This window comes from Haliotis rubra, unplaced genomic scaffold (assembly GCF_003918875.1).
Source record: "Haliotis rubra isolate DU_JTF1 unplaced genomic scaffold, ASM391887v1 Scf2, whole genome shotgun sequence".
NCBI lineage: Eukaryota > Metazoa > Mollusca > Gastropoda > Lepetellida > Haliotidae > Haliotis > Haliotis rubra.
In genome coordinates, this window is record NW_025766002.1 from 1,147,561 (window position 1) to 1,168,161 (window position 20,601).

The 20,601-nt window shown below is 40.2% G+C and overlaps 1 protein-coding gene across 1 annotated transcript; it reads right to left on the reverse strand.

Moving 5' to 3' along the window:
* Positions 1-4,168: 4,168 nt before the first annotated feature.
* Positions 4,169-16,775, reverse strand: LOC124275318 (leucine rich adaptor protein 1-like). The gene is made up of 2 exons (XM_046710816.1): positions 16,286-16,775; positions 4,169-5,731 (listed from the first exon to the last, which is right to left on the reverse strand). Exons 1-2 carry the CDS (start codon positions 16,529-16,531, stop codon positions 5,282-5,284), a joined length of 696 nt encoding a protein of 231 aa, XP_046566772.1. The 5' UTR covers positions 16,532-16,775; the 3' UTR covers positions 4,169-5,281.
* Between the last annotated feature and the right edge of the window lie 3,826 nt (positions 16,776-20,601).

Below are 20,601 nucleotides of genomic sequence, written 5' to 3' on the forward strand. Positions count from 1 at the left end.
AAACCTGTTTACTACCTAGAAGCGTTAACATATGGCCATATTAAGATGTTTCTGTCTAATGAATCGTACGTAATTTGCACGTTCCAGGCTCAATAAAATATAAAGTTTACAGTAATATACACTTCAGGGGATCATAGTCATGGCTAAAGTGTCCGCTAAATATTGCTATTTAGGTGGCACAGAACCGTAGTCACTCACTACCCGTCATAGTGTTAACAATAGCAACGCAATGTATATTACTTCGTTCTCGAGAAAGGAGGTGTATTTGCAGTGATTAGGAGGCCACTGTTCAGGAAGTTACTTTTGATTGGACGACAGAAGCAGCGCGACGTCCTCAGTCACCGTACGCCGTTTTGATCATTCTCTGATTCATGGTGATTTTCCAAGCAATGAACTATACAAGGAAACCGACAAAACTTTGGGGAATAGTGAGTCACTGTATCCGTTACTTATTGAACAGCCTTCAACTTGCGCTATATTCTAGTCTGCCAACTACAGTACAAAACAAAATTTTATATTTTTCGCCCAATAGAATCTGTTGCGGCGCTGATTAGTTTCAGACGTTGACGTTCAATTTTGACGTTATGTTCAAGATCTCGCTGTGAATACTTCGCGTCATTGAGACAGTTGATGTAGTTCCGATGTAAAGTGTTTTGTCGCTGTTGTATATTATTGTATTTTATGTGACTTTAATAAATTTAATAATTCTTTCTCTTTCTCTCTCTCTCTCTCTCTCTCTCTCTCTCTCTCTCTCTCTCTCTCTCTCTCTCTCTCTCTGTCTCTCTCTCTCTCTCTCTCCTGTTCTCTCTATTTATCTCTAATTTTGTTTCTCTCGCATACTCACACACAGGTTATATAAATTAATAAGATCCGTTTAGTACAACTTTACTAAATTGTTTGTAAAAGCTTTCATGTCATTCATTTAAAAATCCGATATACATGGCGCAGAAATAGGAACGTCTATCTTGTACACGATTTCACACCAAACACTATGGATAGCACCATCCCGATCACATTGTCATGGATAACGCAGCTCCCTGGATCATTGAAGACAAACATCACATGTATTTTCTTAAAAAGCACCTGTTCTATTCGATTTTGTCAAGAACAGATTTTGTTACTTCCTCGTTCCACGGTTGATTGCTCTGTCAGGTGTTCAAAAAACCCACTACCTAAGAATAGCATTACGCGACTTCCTTCCTAGCTATTGGTTATGTTGGATTTTATTGGTTTAATGGATTTTGAAACTTTGTGAAAAGCCGATTGGTCTAAAAATACCAGAATCGTTATATCCCATGTAATCCTTGGGAACAGGGGGTGATATAAACTGCACTTTGTATCTTTCCTTCATTACGTATCCACTATGCTGAAATCTTGGAAATAAAAAGTAATGTGTCTTCTTTATGATACTCAGTTTATTGTCATCATGTTTTTTTACCTGTGCAATTTATTACATTCACCATCTTATACCTATGATAGTTTATATTCCGTGAGTATTCCAGGTTTGAATAGGTACCAGACAATCTAAGGTCGTCGTAAGAGGCGACAAAATGAACTGGTATCATGTGTTCCTTATGTTCATATATAATACTTTCATTTGAAAATGAATTTCTTCTGTCAAGGTGAGTGGATTTCCTTTCACAAATCAAAATACTTTACGTCTGTATCATGGTTTCCTTTGGGCTCTCAAATCCGGCGATTAGATACAATCAGTATTGGCTCTTGCCACCGGCGACACTGACACACTCAGCTATGTAACACGTGTGTTGGGATTTGTGTCACGCGTATGGAATTTAGTGGATGTCAGGCAACACAGTAAAGGTTTATAAACATGTCAAAATTGAATAAATCATAGCATAGGTTTACAAAATAGAATACATCATAGCGTGTGCATATATATGTACATGCCGTGGGTATTTAGAATTAGAATGGACCAGAGACCTCTGCTGGTCATAAGGAACGACCGAATGGATCGGGTGGCCAGCCTTGGTGACTTGATGGATGGTCTGTCATCGTACCCCGGCGTCCTGACGTTGCTCCTACAGTCAATCACTGGATTGTCGGGTCCAGACCCGATCGTTGTTATGTGATATATACACAATAACGTGTATAATGGTCCAGCACCTATCTCATACACCAGTGTTGTTGTTTTCTGAAGTATATGATTGTTATAACACTTGTATACAATATAGCGTGTCCATAAGTTTATCATCGTAAACAGGGGACATAACACTATGTAGCAGATCAGCCTGACTTTACCTATAGGGCATGTACTGTTGATCGTATACCACCACGCTGTGTCAGGGATATGTCTTACACTGTAGGTCAAAACAACGTACACACTTGAAAAGTTAGAGTTTGCCAAGACTTTACCAATGCTTTCAAAATGCAAGTGTTTTGGAAACGGTCGCCGAAACACTACAAACGCGAGGTCGAAACTACAACAACCACGCCAGCATATAACACAACACATTGGAGTGACCGTTTCGTGTTTCAGTTTTAGTCATTATGAAACATCTGTGTATACTTTCTATTGTCCTGCAGGTTACATGGTAAAATGGTTTAACTCAATGTATAATACATGTATATGAAAGTTACGGAGAAATAAAACAATGAATCACTTTATAAATATACACGTCCAGAGAATAAATCTAGTGGCACGATAACGACACATAGAGTACATATAGAGTACACATAGAGTACAGCTTTAAGGATATTTACAAACTCTATAATGTGCTGCAGCTCTAGTAACTACGCTATAGGTACCACGCCATAAGTTTGTGTGAAGTCATCTTTTTGAAGTCCGTGAAAGGATAAAATGAATATCAAATTGCTTTTATTTAACATATGTGAAGAGTTTCTCTAGTTTAATTCTAACTAAGACAATATATGCATATCATTAACTCAGCACGAGTAGCGTAAACCATTGTTGATGCGGCGTTAAGCAATACTCATTAGCATATCTCATATTTAACGGGCCTTTCCTTAAAAGTTGATTAATGATATGACATGTTTCTGCTTAAGAGACAATAGTATTGAAAACTGGGTCACAACGGAGCTATGTCCTGATTAATCCGAAAAGTCGAGCTTTCGTTTGAAGTGTGATTCGTAATTCCAGAAAATTAACCGGAAGGGGATATGATCCCATTCTTCTGCCCTTTTTCGCCGTATTGCATTCACAACGGAAGCTCATCTTACAACAAGCTTCCTTGTGGCTATGGCGGCCAGTGGTGTGACTGAGATGATTCGGCTTTCGTTCTCACCTAAGAACAACCGTGTGCCATAGGCCATGTTACATGGTGTGTTGTAACTTACAAGACCATGATATTTCTTGGCCTTGTTTCAGGACTGAGAAATGTCGGGCAAAGTCAAGTGGTGACGCGTGGTACCGTGCACAACACACAGGACACAAATCAACTTAAGCACCGTTAGTCCCTGAGAGTGGTTGGATAGCTCGACTCTAGTGTTCCAGTCCTGCCCCGCACTGTAGCGGGTGTGACGCATAAAGATCCGGGTTAGAATTGATTGTCAGCAACCAATGCTTGTCGGAAAAGGCGACTAACGGGATCGGGTGGTCAGGCTCGCTGACTTGGTTGACACACGTCATAGTACCCCCATTGCATAGATTGATGCTCATGCTGTTGGTCACTGGATTGTCTGGTCCAGATCGCCGCCATATAGCTGGAATATTGCCGAGTGCGGCGTAAAACTAGACTCACTCAATCACTGAAGCGTGTATACTTATTGAAGTTCGAAATTATACTCCTATTCACCCAGCAGTGAATTGGGTAATTGTCGAATATTGCCGAAATATTACTCAAAGCTGTTTAAAACCACACTCACTTACTCCATTTTTTTCTGTAATGACGGACGGAGTAAGGTGTTATGCACACATTTACGGATTGTGTGTCATTCATACTGAATAAGACGCCGTAGTTTACCATCACGAAATAAGGTGACAGTCCTTTTATGGCATTCAATCCCATTTCCTCTGTAACTATTCGTGGTGAGCTCGCTTCCTGTTCGTATCAACTAGGAAGCCAGTCCCTGCGGATTCCAATTGCTAAACCGGTCCTTGCTGAGCTTACTGCGCATACCAACAAGAAAACCAGTTACTGGCACTGGTTATCCACGGTCTTCCAAGTTTCATTATCAACAAATACTGATGTTCTTTTCACAATACTTTATTCACTGGCATAATAAACATTTCATGACAGTGTATAGTATTCAACAACAATGTTTTCGTACAATGGTAGGGTTCCACATAAAACTGTCAAATACGGAATGACTAGCTTCATGCTGCTGGGTGTCGGAAATCGACAAGTCGGATCTGGTCATATTTAACTTATACAATACTGCAGGGTCGGGATATAACTGATATATACACATGTTCATATCAATCAGCAATAACAGAAATATACATCGTGACAGATAGCCACATATACAGCGGATGAACACGTGACCATATGATGCAATGGTATGAAACGTGATCACAATATTGCAGTTGTCATGTTATATACAACAGCTGTGCGTTTTTTGTTACAGATGAAATTTACAACTGCCCGTGATGATGAATAGTATGTAATGAGTTCAGACAGGCATGGACCTGTTCCCGTTTACATATATTTCAAATTTGTATTTTCAGGTAAAATCTGAATTGCTTAAAGTTTTGAAAAATAAATATCTAGTAGATGTCATAAAAAGATGCGTTCTAAAACTATTGCCGATTGATAAGACAATGTCAAGTTAATGCTAAAGAAACTACAAATCTTTTGTCTCGAATACACTACTTTCATTTGTAACTGAAGGCTGTCAAAACTTTTAAATACCTAATCTAGCATTGCACAATAATTTATTAAAATTGCAAAAAAGTTGTCTTGTCAAAACTTTAGGGTAACCGCGATAGTTACCTGCGTTCGTTGAGGTTTCTAACTAATATTCTACATTTTGTTCATGTATCTACAACATATGCATCTAAAATAGATGACACGTCAAATAAATTAAGCATATATGCTTGTAATAACAGTCCACGCCTTCAATAAAGAGTCATAAGCTTGAGTTCGAATATCAGAACTCTTCAGTCTTTGAGGGGTGTTTGTCATGAGCACTCTGGTTCCCTGATTCACCACCAGGTGGAGGGTCAAACATTCGGAACGTCTCGGTTGATTTCGGTCGTCGAGTAGTGTAGGTATTGGAATCAGCCGAGATGTTCCGAATGGGTTCAAACATGGAGGAAATAACTTTCTGGCAGTCTAAAATGTCTGTATGATCACAATGTCATTTATACTCTTATTTCCACATCACAGGAGGGCTCGTGAATACCAGAGTCAAATGAGTTCTGTTCGCTGTGACAGATGAACGAACTGCCATTCATTAAACATTGAGAGTCCAACTTTTTGCTCTTTTCGAATAGATTGCTGTTGTTGCACACATTGTTGAGATTGATCTGTTGCCTTGACGACGTGCATCGTGGGGGGTAATCATTGTCCGTATTGGAGTTTCCTTCGAGAGAAAGGTTGGAGGGTGAGGGATATTTCGTGGGCACATCACTGTCCGATTCGTACATTTCCGTCTCCGAGACTGACCAGTCACTTCCTTCCATATCACATGAGCTGGTTTGAAGATCGCTTTTGCTGTAGTAATACTTTCTCTGCCATTTCAGATCTTCGATCGTTTCGTTCAGTGTAAGGAGCTGCTTCATCAGCGACAGGTCCTGGTCCATAAGCGACGCCTAAAAAGCAAAGAGGGTATATTAGAACTAAATGACATTAGTGTTGAAATACATGTCAACCAATAATAAGATTATTGAACGCTTGTTGGACAATCATAATAAATATCGTAAATATATATTCCATAATAAGTGCAACAATAATTCTTACACTACACGAAACTTAATATTGGATTCGCGTGTGATTAAAGATCGATTGTTCAGTATGTGCTAATGCTAAATATAGTTTCATGTCCTTACAAGTTATTGGCATCAATCAATTTCTTCGAAAAACACGTCACTTGTCGCTATCAACAAATTAGTACTGAATTCCCCTGTAGTCCGGCTCAGTATTGACAATAATGAGTCACCACCAGCACAATGTCTCTCACACAATCCACCCGTCTCTCCGTCTATATAAATTGCCTTTTCAACACATCAACTTAGCTTTTGAGATAAGCTTTAACAAGCCGTACCTTCCATTTCACTTTATAAAAGCGTAAGAGCACGACCTAAGAATTGGTAACTAGTCCATGGCGGTTTCTATAAATCTCTGCCGTTCAATGTGAGCACCCTTCAGTTAATCCCGTGTAATATCGGATAAGAGTTAGATCCCTTCTACTAAACAGGATAAACTATGTAAGGAAAGGTTATCTTGTTGGCAAGGACTAGAGAGCCAGGTTCGTGCTTTTCTCGGCCACTGGGGACTTGGAACAGGACTGAAAGATTTTGATTTTCTTGTGACATATCTATGACCTCTTATAATTACAACTGTATCCAAGTAATAGTGCTTTAACCGAAACCTCGGTTTAACATGCCACAGCTCTTCTTGTGAAACATGGACCTGGGTTCATGTATACAATTCATGCCATATATGTTTGAGTATCTGTGAGAGGTTTTACTCGCTTTCAGCAATATCACAGCAATACTCCGTCAGTGCTACCATGAGTTCGGTCCACACATTGTATCCATGCGAGGAATAGAACCCGTGACGAGCTAGTCCTCACCACTGTGCTACCCAACCGCCCCTAATCACAGTCTGTGACATAGCGGCCTACTTGAGGACGACCCTGTGCTGACGTGTCTTAGAACAAGTGTTCGTTACGTCACAAGGTCTCAGAATAGCCTTCATGTTTGGATAAATAAGTACCGCTCCTTCGCCCAGTTAACATGGTTTTGCGAGCATTTCATCCACCACTTCAATTATCCTCCTATATTACATAGCAGTAATACGACAATGAAATAATTCTCCAAAATTGCAATGCCCCGAAGTAAGGATTAAGAATTCGCCGTCTGAATAACGCATTATCACCCGAGATATTTTCTACGTACAACTACCAGATATTTAGTATCACCTGCGGCAAATTTCGTTCAGGTGTACACAGATGCTTTCTTTCATGTAAGAAACAAAATTCTGAACATCAGTCAAGCAAACAACTGAACAGAACGCCTACTGTGTCCTCCCGGGTCGTTATCTCTGTCCATGGACACACCATACGAGACCATTTCACAGGTGCTTCAACTCACAATACATAAAAAGGAATTTCAGAAGTGTCTCATTTGACATAGCATTGGTTATGAAAGCAATGCTGCCACCCCCCATGGTTTGTGCACATATACAGATCGCCTTACAGTGATGGGCTTGCTGCTCACAGCACCGGGTGTTTAATGTAGAGTGAAGAGATGGGGATCATCATTTAACCGTTTAACACCATGCTTAGGAGATATATTACATCAATTTAAATACTATCAAGTAATCGGTGCAGAAAGATCCAGCAAACAAGACGTCATTGTCTGGCGGACTGTCTACCATATATAATTACACATTCCCTAGATAGTTGATTTTATATGCATCAGAGAATCTCACAATGTACGTTCTGTGGGTATCTGAGAATGTGCTGACGGTGTAGTTTTTTCTGGAGTGTAGAGGGTCGGCGATATCAAAGACGTGTAACCAACCTAGTGGGGCACATTCTGCAGCGAGGGGAGTGCTGGCACGTGACCTTGAGGGCTGTGTTCTTGGAGGGAATGTTTAATGTGAAGGGTCCACGTGAAGTTCACGGCAATGACGAGCGTATTTGCGTCGGTTTCGCTGGCATCTTGATCTCTCGGAACGTAGCTCTTACCATATCTTATCTTTTCTTGATTAAACCTTTAGTGTGGAAAGCTGGTTTATATTAAGAAACATTCCATGTAACCGATGACACCATTTATCAAATCATTTTAAGGAGTCCCTACATAAGAGATTATTTTTGCATTAGATATATCCTAGTTTTCGTGGTATTACTAGCCGGTATCTAGCGTTCTGCAGTAGTTGCTAGCGTCCAGATAAACAGATAATTATAACATACCACTCACTCCACGTGGTCGTACGGGGCACCGATAACTTTGAATTCACAAATACCTCAGATAAAGGAGCCAAAATTATATTTTATCGTTCCGAGGCGTACCAACAGGTAGCCTATTGAAAGACCCTTTTGACGTTATAGCACCCCAACGTCACGAACGTTATAAATATCTTCAAAGAGGACTTGCTTTATCATATACTTTAATTGATGATTCATATACTAGTTACCACATTATCTATATTACGAAGGTTGTTACTGGAACATGACTCAACCTTGAGATCACGTCGCCAGCGCCCGCAATATCATACTGATTAAACGAAATCGTGATCTTGTCACAAGGTTGTGATGGATATCACAGTAACACAACTATACAAGCGTTATTTCTATTTAAAGTCCTAAACATGCACGTTGAGTGCCTACTATAGACACCCATGTTGAACGCATATCAAATATCTGCATAACTTAACCTGTCCATTCACTGCTTCTCTCTACAGCGCGTGTCAAGTGCGTTCAAGATTGCGAGCAGCGGTGCAAATGACGTTAGTACCACTCCACCGCGGTCGCTGTTTACACGACTACGACACCGACAAACATACGACAAGAATGAGAGGTAAATGGGAGGGTCAAGCGCATATATCATATTACATAACATCCATTAGCCGCACCAGGACGCGTGAAGAACGGATTGGGGAAGGAAAATAACGCTGGCTTGAACGTAGGAGGTGTGTCTGTGGGAATAAGTGAAAACCTGTCGAGTGCTGATTGTGAGATTTATTGTGTCAGTGACTCATAGCTTGTTAGAGGGTTTTACCTGTAGTGATATTGCAGTTTGTTGCGGTTGGAGTGGCACGCTGTCCAATGTTTTCTAAGAATGCTGTAAACCCCCTTGAAACTGTCAAGCAATGGTGCAGGTGACGGATAATGTAACAAACCACTATTTGCTTAGCTAAGTAATGTTGAATGTATCCATGGCTGATATTTGTGTAACCAATCCATCTGATAAGAAAGTCGTTTTAAATACCGAAAATTACTTAAGAACAGCGTGGTGGTGCGTTGAATAGAACAAATATTGACGATATATAGAAACACGATTTGTGTTACAAAACTTCACAGAGATTTCATTGGTTTGTTGGCATAATAAAAAGAAATTGGTAGGGAATTCATAACTTTTAGCAATAAAATTGAAAATAAAAATTTTGTTTTGGCAGCGTTCAATGCAACTACACACGAAATGTGTCATATTAGGCAAATGAATATTAATCTGACGGTGTTGCCGTTTGTAATAATTATACAGTGCTCTAGTAAGTCTGGGGACTTCATACTCATGTTTGGGTGATCTGCAGAATCAGGCCTGTTCAATATGGTCCAAATGGTAGCCCTTAGTCATCAGACTTAATGGCCGACTGGATGTCTCTGGATTTTCAAGGCGAAATGAATCGACAGTAAACCATTGCATTAAATCTGCCTCGTGTCGCTGAATTTATGACAGGGAAATAAACATGGCGATTTACTACAAACTTGGCAACAAAAGATGGATTAAGAGAAATAGCGCCTAGACCAAGACTGTCGCCATGCACACTCTACCGTCGTATCCCGTTTTGCCCTCGCGAGATTACCTCGAGACTTACAAATGACCAGGGCCACAGTTAAAGAGAAAAGTCGGAGCAATAAATGTCATAAACTGGACAGGTCACAGTGTCTACGGCCATCTCTGTAGGTGGTCAAGCAAGGACCATGCAATAAAATATATCATATACTTAAAACAAAGTGCTGAGTCAGCTAAAATATTTAATGTATATGTATGGTATTAATATTGATGGTGAAGTTAACTTACAATATTTAATGTTTATGGTCTATATCAAGCATGGGTTAACTATTTCACTTTAATTCTATTTTTGTGTGGTTGGGATTTGGAATTGTGTAGCATTACAAATGAATATGTTTTTTAACCTCTAGACATTTTTTTAAAAGTAGTCATTTTACTGCACAGTCACTGCTTGAACCTAATAAAGTCCAGCGCATGCTAAACACGTGCGTCGAGTAAGTTATATTACTTATAATTATTCCCATGTAGAGAGAACCACGAGCTCAAGATCTGCATCAACATACAATCAAGCTTCTCTTATTTATCTCCCAAATATCTCAGAACACTCCAATCCCTGGCACTGCCTCACTGGTACAGCCCCAGCCACGGCCTGGACTGACCACTGCCCAATGGCGACCACTGTCTGGCCAGATGCGTCCGGCAGGTGATGTAGGAGCAAGGTACGGGATTCCGCTGTTTACATGGGATGCCTGTCTGCAGTGAATGAGGGATTCTTTTGCTGACGTTGACTGACATTTCATTAGATGTACATATCATCTTGCACGTGCAGAGTGAAACAAACAGCAGGAGCGAGCATTTTGTTCCAAACATGCTTCATGGGTCACATAGAAAGAATACCATGTTCTTACACTAATCTGGCTTAGAAATCGGGAAACATGAAGATGCTTCGGGTCTATTTCTCATACCATCATCATCGTAATCTTAGAATTGAGTCGCATTTGAAGCTTTCGTTCTGTCCTATCGTTTTTAATTCTGTTCAATTTTCACCTGCGTATTAGCATGTGGTCGTGATTTATAATACGCCATTGTTTACTATGGAATGGATCTCTGTAGGCTGCTCGGCCCCAGGGTAGGGCGGGTACAGACAAGGGGACAGGTTAATGCCTTAACTGTCAGTAACCCAGAGCCATATATCACACTCGTGCCACTGAATGCTAGCCAAGAGTGCGGCAATAGAGGCCAAACGCTACACAGATACACCAGCATACCTGTCCATAGCAGTTTTAAAACTTCAACAACGAAAACTACATCATGCTATCCCATGCGTGCATTTCATACTCATTTTTACCTTTGAAAAATGTTACAGTGACTGATAAGATCAATTCCGTTTTGTTTTGGGTGTTCAAATCCACGTTAAACATTATTTCAACCCAAATGACTGTGAAAGATCAGTATTTGTTCAGTTTTGAAAGAAGAAACTGAAAAAATGCCCAATATTTTAGGAATTTTAGTGGCAGTCAGCCGACAGATTTCGATTAATAACAGACAGTTGTTTCTACATGATCCCTACATCGTCATGTCAGGCTATCGCTACATGTCCCTATCCGTCCACAGCACTAACTTAGCCAAACATAACCTCTCCGGTGCCCTCCATATTTTGTTTCGAGAGTGCGGCTGTAATGCCATACAAACAGGGTGTCTCTTTAGGGGTTACGGGATTTGATGGACTTCAAACAACATTGATACAAAAAAATGAAAATGCATGGCACGGGGTTCGTGCGGACGCCCCGGGCTTAATGGCCGATCGGAGAAAGGGGTTGACATTCTTGAGGAAATGGTGGCGGGACATAGTTTGTCACTGTCCATTGCTGGCTCAATTTAATCGCGACCGGAACTATGTGACACTGGAGTATACTTGACCACTGACTAGGGTCACTCTTCCGTGAAATTGACATCAGAAACGTTTCACGTAGTTGACATTTTTTTCTTATACAAAATATTCATCAGCTAAGTATCACATGGTGATAGGAATCGTCACGCGATATGCTTCATAATTGTCACGTGTGTAGGTACGTCAATATGAAATGTGATACACTTCTTACTGGCTGACGAATGGTTGCCCACAGTAGCTAAAACGCAGTTATACCTATACGCTATTGTTGATAACATCGGTATGAAGAGGTATACACGTTTTCTATTATGTTATAAATAGACTTGACTAACAGTGTATTTATAAGCCTTTGACAAATGGTACTAAACAGCATTGTACGCACGTGTTTGGGTTTTTGTTGAACGATGTTTTGTGTTGCCAACGTAACAAAACAAAATCATTAACTTATTCTGATTGAGAAAGATAGCTGTCACAAGAGCCCAACCAATTTCACAACACGGATGTATTTTACAAAACTTACACGTCTTAGGGAATAGGTATATTCTAACAGTCTCTTTTCGAAGCAGCTGGACACTTTGTGTGAGTTCTTACAAAATTAAGATCCTCGGAAGGAAGTTGTGGTAGGTTTAACGACGACCATCTCATTTCGTCCCGCCCACACCATGCACTGGTCAAACACTACAAGCTGACAAAAAGCAGCCAGGGACTAGCGAACGTGTCTGGGCGATGGGAACGGTGTTTGTCTGTATCTCTCACCCTGAGAGCAGACGCTTAGGTTGAAATGTCATAAATGTTGAATGGGACTTGATAGTTGGAATCAATAACATGAAAGAAGAAGATATTTGAACTGAAAAAGCTTAACTTCCACCTTTGGTTTCCAGGTAAAAAAAACAATCTTCCTCATTCTTTCACATGAAAGCCCGACCCCATTCCTATTTTTGAAAGTTTTTTGGTAAAACTCCCACAGCTGCCAATTAGGTCCTCAGTTCCCTTATTCTAAATAATCGTACACTGGGGCCAATGTCCCTGGTGTAAATACATGTCTATATCAATCAATCATGTTATATACAACAATAGTGACATGCAGATCTACCAGGAATTAACTCCTCCTCAATGTAACAATGTTACTTAACAATACTCAACAGGGATCTAAGAATAGCAACATTGTGTCAACGGTTGATTTGTTACCAATAAATCAAAAATAGGATTCTATATTATTTCATAAGCTGTCAAGACTCGGCAGTCGGTACATTGTTATTGCATAACTAACACAACGGTAAGATGCCATACATCATCAAATGTATAACACCGATTTCATAAGGGTCTCTATCCCAAACCAAGGATCACAACATTGCATAAGAAACAGGTAAGAGTTAGCAGGTAAGTGTTTGTTACAAACGATTTGTAACTAATACTCTACCGCGTGTATGTATGTAGGTAGCTGAGGTAGTGTGGGAAGTAGAGCGAAAACATAGCTATGCTGACTCACGCGATCACGTTACCTTCGACAGTGCTGCGTTGTTCTGAATATTGAACTAAAATCCCTCGTTACATCATGTTGTGAAAGACCTTACACGATATTACCTCAATACCAAAACACTATAACGTCATTTTGAAACTCATTATTTCTCAGCTATGAAAAAATACAAAACGTCCATTTTAATCCGATGCATTAACGATCATATAAAATCAGTGTATAATCTCAATCTGTACATCTGTCATAACATGAAAATAGCATGTTCTCTCTGTTCCAATCTTATTAACACTGTTAAGACACTGCAATTTACACTGCAGCCGGAATTAGAAAGTCGACCAAGGTCTTCGCACAATAGTACAATGTTCGAAACACAAAGGACAATCAAGAAATCCTTGGTACTATATTTAAGAAAATGACCTAAATGATGAAAATAACAGGCCTGGGGAGTAATTCCTAAGATTGCCATCGACAGTAAAGCTTGCACCGCTAGCACATTGTTTGCAGGAGAAGAGACTTGACATGCTCTCTACCTGGGAACATATTTGCCCCAAGTCGCTTCCGTGCAGGCATGTAGCCGGCCCCATCTCTCATCGACCGGTCTCTTTCAAAACACTAGCAGTTCTTCATAGCCCCCGGCGCGTTATCTAACAATGCCTAGGCGTGTATATAAAATAATAATGGTTTTGGGACTTATTTCTAAATAGCAGCTTTGTACCTTGTGATGTAATGTGATGTAAACTGTAGGTTTTTTGTCACAGTAGCTCTGACGGGACAAAGAAAATTAAGTCTTTGTTGATGGAAACTTTTAGTGAGGTACTAGTGCGAGACTGATGCTAGTACAAAGCTAGGCATGAGGGTACTGTTGTCCGAGGTGAGCCCCCTCCCGATACTCCCCCTCCCTCCACCCTCACCAGAATGCAAACATTAAGTAAGAATATTGTAAGGTTTTGGTGGATCACATAAAATGTTTTCACTCGTTTAATACTTCTCTTTCGATTGCAACGAATCAGTGAAGGGAATATTAATTGACAACTACCCTGGTGTTGTATAGTGTGGTCGTGTGAGATAAAGGCTTGTCTGGGACGGCCAGAGCTGCTATTGTCGTGAGTCATCTACTTCGCATATTGACTTCATCGACACACATATTGTTATCTCTGACCACGTGATCAAAACAAAGGCTAAAGATGTCATTTCAACACGTAACACACAGGTAAATGTGGAAATGTGCACGTACATACCGGTCGCTATCTGAGAATAAACACCCTGTAATTAATTACACTACTTGTTATCTCGTGTTAAAAGCTGGTCGTATATGTGGAACGAGCGAGCGAATGTAGTTTTACGCCGCTTTTAGCAATATCACGGCGGAAGACACCAGAAATGGGCTTCACACATTGTACCCATGTGGGGATTCGAACACGAGTCTTCGGCGTGACGAGCCAACGCTTTAACCACTAGGCTACCCCACCGCCCTGTTAATGGAACGAAATCCGATCTGCAAATAGCATTTATACATAGATGTCGTTTTAAATTTCGGTTTAAAAGCATTAATATATTAATAAGGTAACTTCATACATAGGAATGCATTTATAATGTATGAGAGAAGGGGCCGAGAGAAGTTTTATCCGACAATCCAAATGAGTCATCTATCAAACTAAAACAGATTCACATGTGGCTACGCAAATTTGTTTATTGTAATAATAAAGTGATCGGCCGCCAAATTGCAATTAGCCACGACTGGAGACTCCAATTAGCGTTCCCTTAAAGTATAGAGTAGACTGGAGCCACGGTAACCAGCTGTCTCAGTCCATGCATGAATCTACAACCTCCAATTAGCTGAATATACATCCTGCATCAACCAACTCACTTCTGACCTAGTCATTGTGCTACTGCATTACTCAAATGTAATCCAACCCCTCAGTAATTAGCTTTGGTTGCAATAAACTGCAACAGATGGCCAACATAGCTTGCAGTGACTTCTCGTGTTGGGTACCTCTTAGAGAAGGTGGAGATGATTATGTTTGGCGGTAGAGCTCGCGCCTCTCAGTTTGTACTTTGCAGTATCTGACGTGTATTGAAATGTCATAGGGGACACTAGACCAACATATTCTTTTTATACCATAAAACACATAATTCGAATACCAATCGAATGCAGAATTATGTACAAATGTGACATTATTCATTGATTATTACCCGAACGACCGTCTGCAAACACATTCCGTGAACACTCATGCCCTAAAATGCCACTGTTTGGACCGAACGCCGCCAGAGGCTGAATATCTTACAGAAAGAGGCACAATTTGAATTTCTGCAATCTGAGTGTCATATTTGTTGTACTGTTTGTGTATCCCGAGGATGTTTACATAACCCATATCGTCCAATAATATGTGGAATATCATAGTTATACACTGCAAATACATTTCACTCGTAGTGCGAAAGTGGGATGCCACGGAGCGTGTCAATAACCTGGCCTAGAGGGCCAATCCTGTATGAAATTATTACCCCATGTGCTTAGCGGAGGAACAGGATAATCAACGAAGGTCATTACACTGTGACAGGGGAAGTGGGAGCTCCCTAAGTAGCTAGTTCCTACAGTAGTTTTTTTCCGTATCGTAAGTATTTCCTCTGCCACTTCTATAAGTCGTCATGTTAACCGGGGGGCACGGTATATTGCCTAGTTACGCCACACCGGCTCAGTTTGGCACGTGCGCAGCTGTTGTAATTAGTTCCAACCGTTCGGGATTGTGTGACGGTGTCTTTACCAGTTGTCATGGTTATCCATTAACACGACAGATGGAGCGGCATTGACCAATGTTGATAGTATATCATATATTCGACATGTACCCAGATAGGTTAGTGACAGCCATGAGTTGAAATAGAGTACACAGAGACATGTCAATGCCGGCAAACGTGAAGTACCCTCTCGCGACGCTTAACTAATTTTCTTTACTTTAAAGCTTTTAAGCAAATTTTATCATATTCTTCTCAAAATAATACAACCATTGTCTTGAAAACAAATATTCCATTTCTGACAAAATAAATAAAATTGTCGAGAAGATATTGATTATTTAATTAGAAATTACCATCTTTATTTCACACACATATCCTTGACTGAAACGATTCTTACTAACGATGATCTGCATTAAGCATACATTACCAGGAATCGCTATAGACCAGACCATGATGACTCTACTTAATGCATCACGGTTACAATTATCGCTATAGACCAGACCATGATGACTCTACTTAATGCATCACGGTTACAATTAGCGCATTGAACTAAAATAATAAGAGGGAAGTGAATTCAGTTCCTTACCATTTCGGCTCTAAGTGTCTCCATGGCCTTGTCGATGGAGTTCTTCTGCCTCCCGTTGCCATTGGCATCGGTCGTCGTGGAGGGGGTCTTGTCCCACTTCTCCTTCATAGCTTCTGCTGTCTCCACCCGAGACTTGTAGAATTGTCTGCAAGCATTCGACAGTTCTATTGAGGCTGTGTACTTGTCAAAACCATCCTCACTCGGGACTTGTAGCATTGCCTTCGTATCCAGTGCAGTGACAGGCATTTTCACCACTTGTACAGTTCTTTGGTATAACAGTCACAGTTCGTCAAACGTCTTATAAATATATGCGATCACAGACGTGCAACACCTGTATGGTCTCTCCTCTGATAATTTCTCACATGGGCACGGCTATATCCAAGTCGTATACACGAATGATCACTTGTGCCTCACAAGAATATACGTTTCACGAGTCTATCAAATTACATCCGTGCTCGTCAACAACGTGTGTGCTACTATAGCCAGCATGTGTTGCGCTGTGAACTCATAGTGAGCTCTTTCCACGGTACTCGGCGCTGATTGGTTAACGAAGCGCGGTTTTGTCGAGGGGCGGGGCTTAGTAAGTTTTGACAGGTGAACAACAAGGCTACTTGTTGGGTTCCCAGCTGCAGGTGAAGAGCTTCCAAGAGACTTAATTAACTCGCAACAGTTGTGAGCGGACGTGATCACAACGTATATGCTTTGATTACAGTGATTTCCGCGACAAACTCTAATTTCTGTGGCATATTTTGTTGTTCGGGTTGTGACATGCCTCAGATCAACCATCTAAACTGTCTTGGCTGTGATCGTGGGTGCGGGGGTTTATGAGTGAAATTACATATTCTTTGAGGGGATTTACGTCGATTCTTATCACGAATATATGTTTATGGCAAGAAATAATTCCTGACATTTAAGGAATGGAGATTTTTGGCGAGTGGGCATTTATTCACATATCCGGTAATATACGACGAATTCCGTTCAGATTCTGACCTAACATTTTATGCAGGCTTGTTATTATATAGAAACAAATTATTATCTAGAATCTATAAATCCGCGAAATAGATACAAAGTTCACTCAACTTACAGAAAGAAGTAACGATGGTATATTTGATTTAATAAATAAATATTATTTTAACATAATTTGCATCATTGGAAATATATACCACATGATCTATAACAGTAATATTAAATGATTTCCTCTTCGTGGAAGAGAAACATTTGACTAAATCCAGCCAGGTATCGCTGTGGCGAGGCGTGTACTGACGACGAGCTAGTCACCTCCACGCGAGCGGCCAGGTTCCAATACAATCCAAGTCTCTCGGAGAATCGCGTCAACCAAAACAACTAGAGTTACTTCCCCTGTCCTACTCCTGCCCCGCCGAAACACATGCAACAGCAGGTTTAAGGTTGTGTTGAATCGTGGGACGAATGTTGACGATGCGTTGAAAACGTGATGTGTACATTTCTTTACATTCTCAATAAAATTCATACAGACTTTAATTTCACACACTCTAATAACATTTGAAGTAACCTATGTTTTCACTAATAAAACTCGGAAAGGTATACGCTTCACATCACATAGGTCTGGTAAATAAGCATTGCCAGATCAAAGCGACACAAATTTGATGAGTTTGCTAATACAAGAAAGTGATGTGTCAACACTGCCTCAAAAGTAGTTGAGAGGTTCTCTTAGTAATTTGACATTTTCAGTGTCCACATCCTCCTCAGTTCATTAAACCCATTACTTTAAATGATAGGTATCACAAATTAGAGTCAATAGCACTGAATACACATCAGTCAGACATATGTTTACCCAACCAATTTTATAATTTTGACACGTGTGAGTGAAATCCGTTTTATTGAATAAACAAATCTCCGAGATAATCAATTTCGTTGGATCTGTCCAGCTGTGAAGCGTATGCTAATTACCCCTCATTATTCAACGTAATTAGCACATAACGTGCTAATGACAGTGAGTTGTGATTCTTCGCCGGCGGTATCTTATCACTGTCTTGTAAATAACAAGCGTGTTGATTGCGTTTGTCGTGACGAACGAGGTCCACGTGCTCTTTTGAAATCAACTACAGCTGATCGTCAACAGATGCAACACTGGTGGCATGAAACAGTGTTAATTACATGGAAGACACTTTCCCCCTCAAAATCAATCAGATAAGCGGGCATCAATAGTGTTTAATTTATCATAGAATCCAAGCTCATTGATGACAGTCATTTTGGGTAAGACTTCCGCCTGTATCCCACTAAATTTTAACGATGAGGAAAAATTCCTTAAAGTGACATTTTCAGAAATTGGGTATGTCTTTCAGTATGTCCAGATACAAATAAAGACACATGATAAAACTCATCTTTATCAGATGAGGAATATATATATTCAGTATTTCCCATTGTTTAACATCAGGTTACTCTTTGTTGACTGTCATATTTATCAATATGAAGTTGGATGGTAAACAAATAATGTCAGGAGCACCTTTCCTTGGTTTGACTGACTGACTGAGTTTGGTTTTACGCCGCTTTTAGCAATATTCCAGCAACATCACGGCGGGGGACACCAGAAATGGGCTCACATTGTACCCATGTGGGGAATCGAACCCGGGTCTTCAGCGTGACGAGCCAACGCTTTAACCATTAGGCTACCCCACCGCCCCTCCTTGGTTTGAATGAGTTGGGGGTCTTCCTAAGACTGTAGACTTAGTATTAGATTTATAACACTATTAGAAGTCTTAATGTCAGCTTTTGATGTTATTTAAGACCAGTCCTACATTGTGATAGCCTGTGATGTAAACTGAGACGTGAATTGTAACTACTTCCCATAATCTTGTAAATGGCTCAGAAAAGGGTTCCGATTACATCTAAAGTAATTTTTGCCAATCAAAAATGCTTCAACGTATTTACATATAATGACAGATTACTTTCATAACACTGGAACATATTGCTCATGTGAATATCATATTACATTGATATCGGCTAACAGGTGATAACGACCAGTAATAATACGTAACGGCGTGAGGTTGATAACTCAAACAACACAGCTTATTTCCATATATATTATCACAACTTATGAAATAAAAATAATCAGATTCCGGTATTTGGATCTTCAATTTCTGAACAATCCAGATAAACTCCCGAGCTCATAATAGGATCTTCTACTCGGTTTCACTATAAGCCTGAAGCGTCGTTACTGCGTGGTATTATACAGCGTTACATTCAGTTGACCAATCACACCGTGGAGGTGACCCGAGGGGGTGGTAGCTTCATCCGGGGGCTACCGTGTCATGTTTTGGGCAGATATTAACCCTGATTCCAGGACCTTGTATGCTTCATCGCTGTTAAGTACAATTTGTACTTATTCGTTTCAATTATGTTATTTAATTGAACTTTAATTGTACACTTGTGTAGATGATGGATTACGTTATCGGACGATCAGTGACGTAGTTTCTGTGTTAACACAGAAGCATTGAGATGTTGAGAACAGAGACACCTTTTGTGCATTGTTAAAGTGATTGTTTCGTGATTGTCATACGTACATCAGGCACACTTGCCTATTGGTGTTCTCGCGTGAGATATGTATATATAGAGGTATCTAGTTAAGTATATGAAATATGCATCCTATATATATATTTGATTTACACATAGTCATATGGTACGACTGGGTAGCCCAGTAGGTAAAGTGTTTGCTCGTCACGGGGTGATTCCCCTCGTGGATACATTGTGGGAAAAGGACATGGCGTCCGAAACGAAATGTGGCACTACAATAGTGTTAAAAGCAACTCACTTTCCCACTCTCACTCTCACTCTCACTCTCTCTCTCTCTCTCACTGTCTCACTCACTCACTCACTCACTCACTCACTCACTCACTCACTCACTCACTCACTCACTCACTCACTCACTCACTCACTCCTTACAAACAGTATTTAAACGTAATAGCCCGTAAACAGTAGCTTAAACACTGCACACTTAGGTCCGATCCACTATGAAACCCCGATGATGATGATGATGATGATGATGATGATGATGATGATGATGATGATGATGGTTTGATAAATCATCAACGAATAACCATTTTTTGTTTCATTTCCGCCCCATCAAGCATGGGTGTATACTGTTTTATTTAATAATGGGGAAAGAAGATGAACGTGGAATGATCATAACTTCACCGGAGCGGGTACTTTGTAAATACGCCGGCAGCACTGTCCACAACAAACCTGTTAAACAAACCCGATAATTCTATCCAAACATTTAGGCTTACATGGAGCATATTTATTTTGTATATAAATCTGTATGCTCGTTATACCTTCGA

What these genes read in the sequence shown, in the direction of transcription:
- LOC124275318 (XM_046710816.1), bottom strand. Translation starts at nt 16,531, where the DNA reads ATGCCTGTCACTGCACTGGATACGAAGGCAATGCTACAAGTCCCGAGT. An exon ending in AGACACTTAGAGCCGAAATG is followed by an intron (nt 5,732 to 16,285) that starts GTAAGGAACTGA and finishes TTTGCTTTTTAG; the next exon opens with GCGTCGCTTATGGACCAGGA.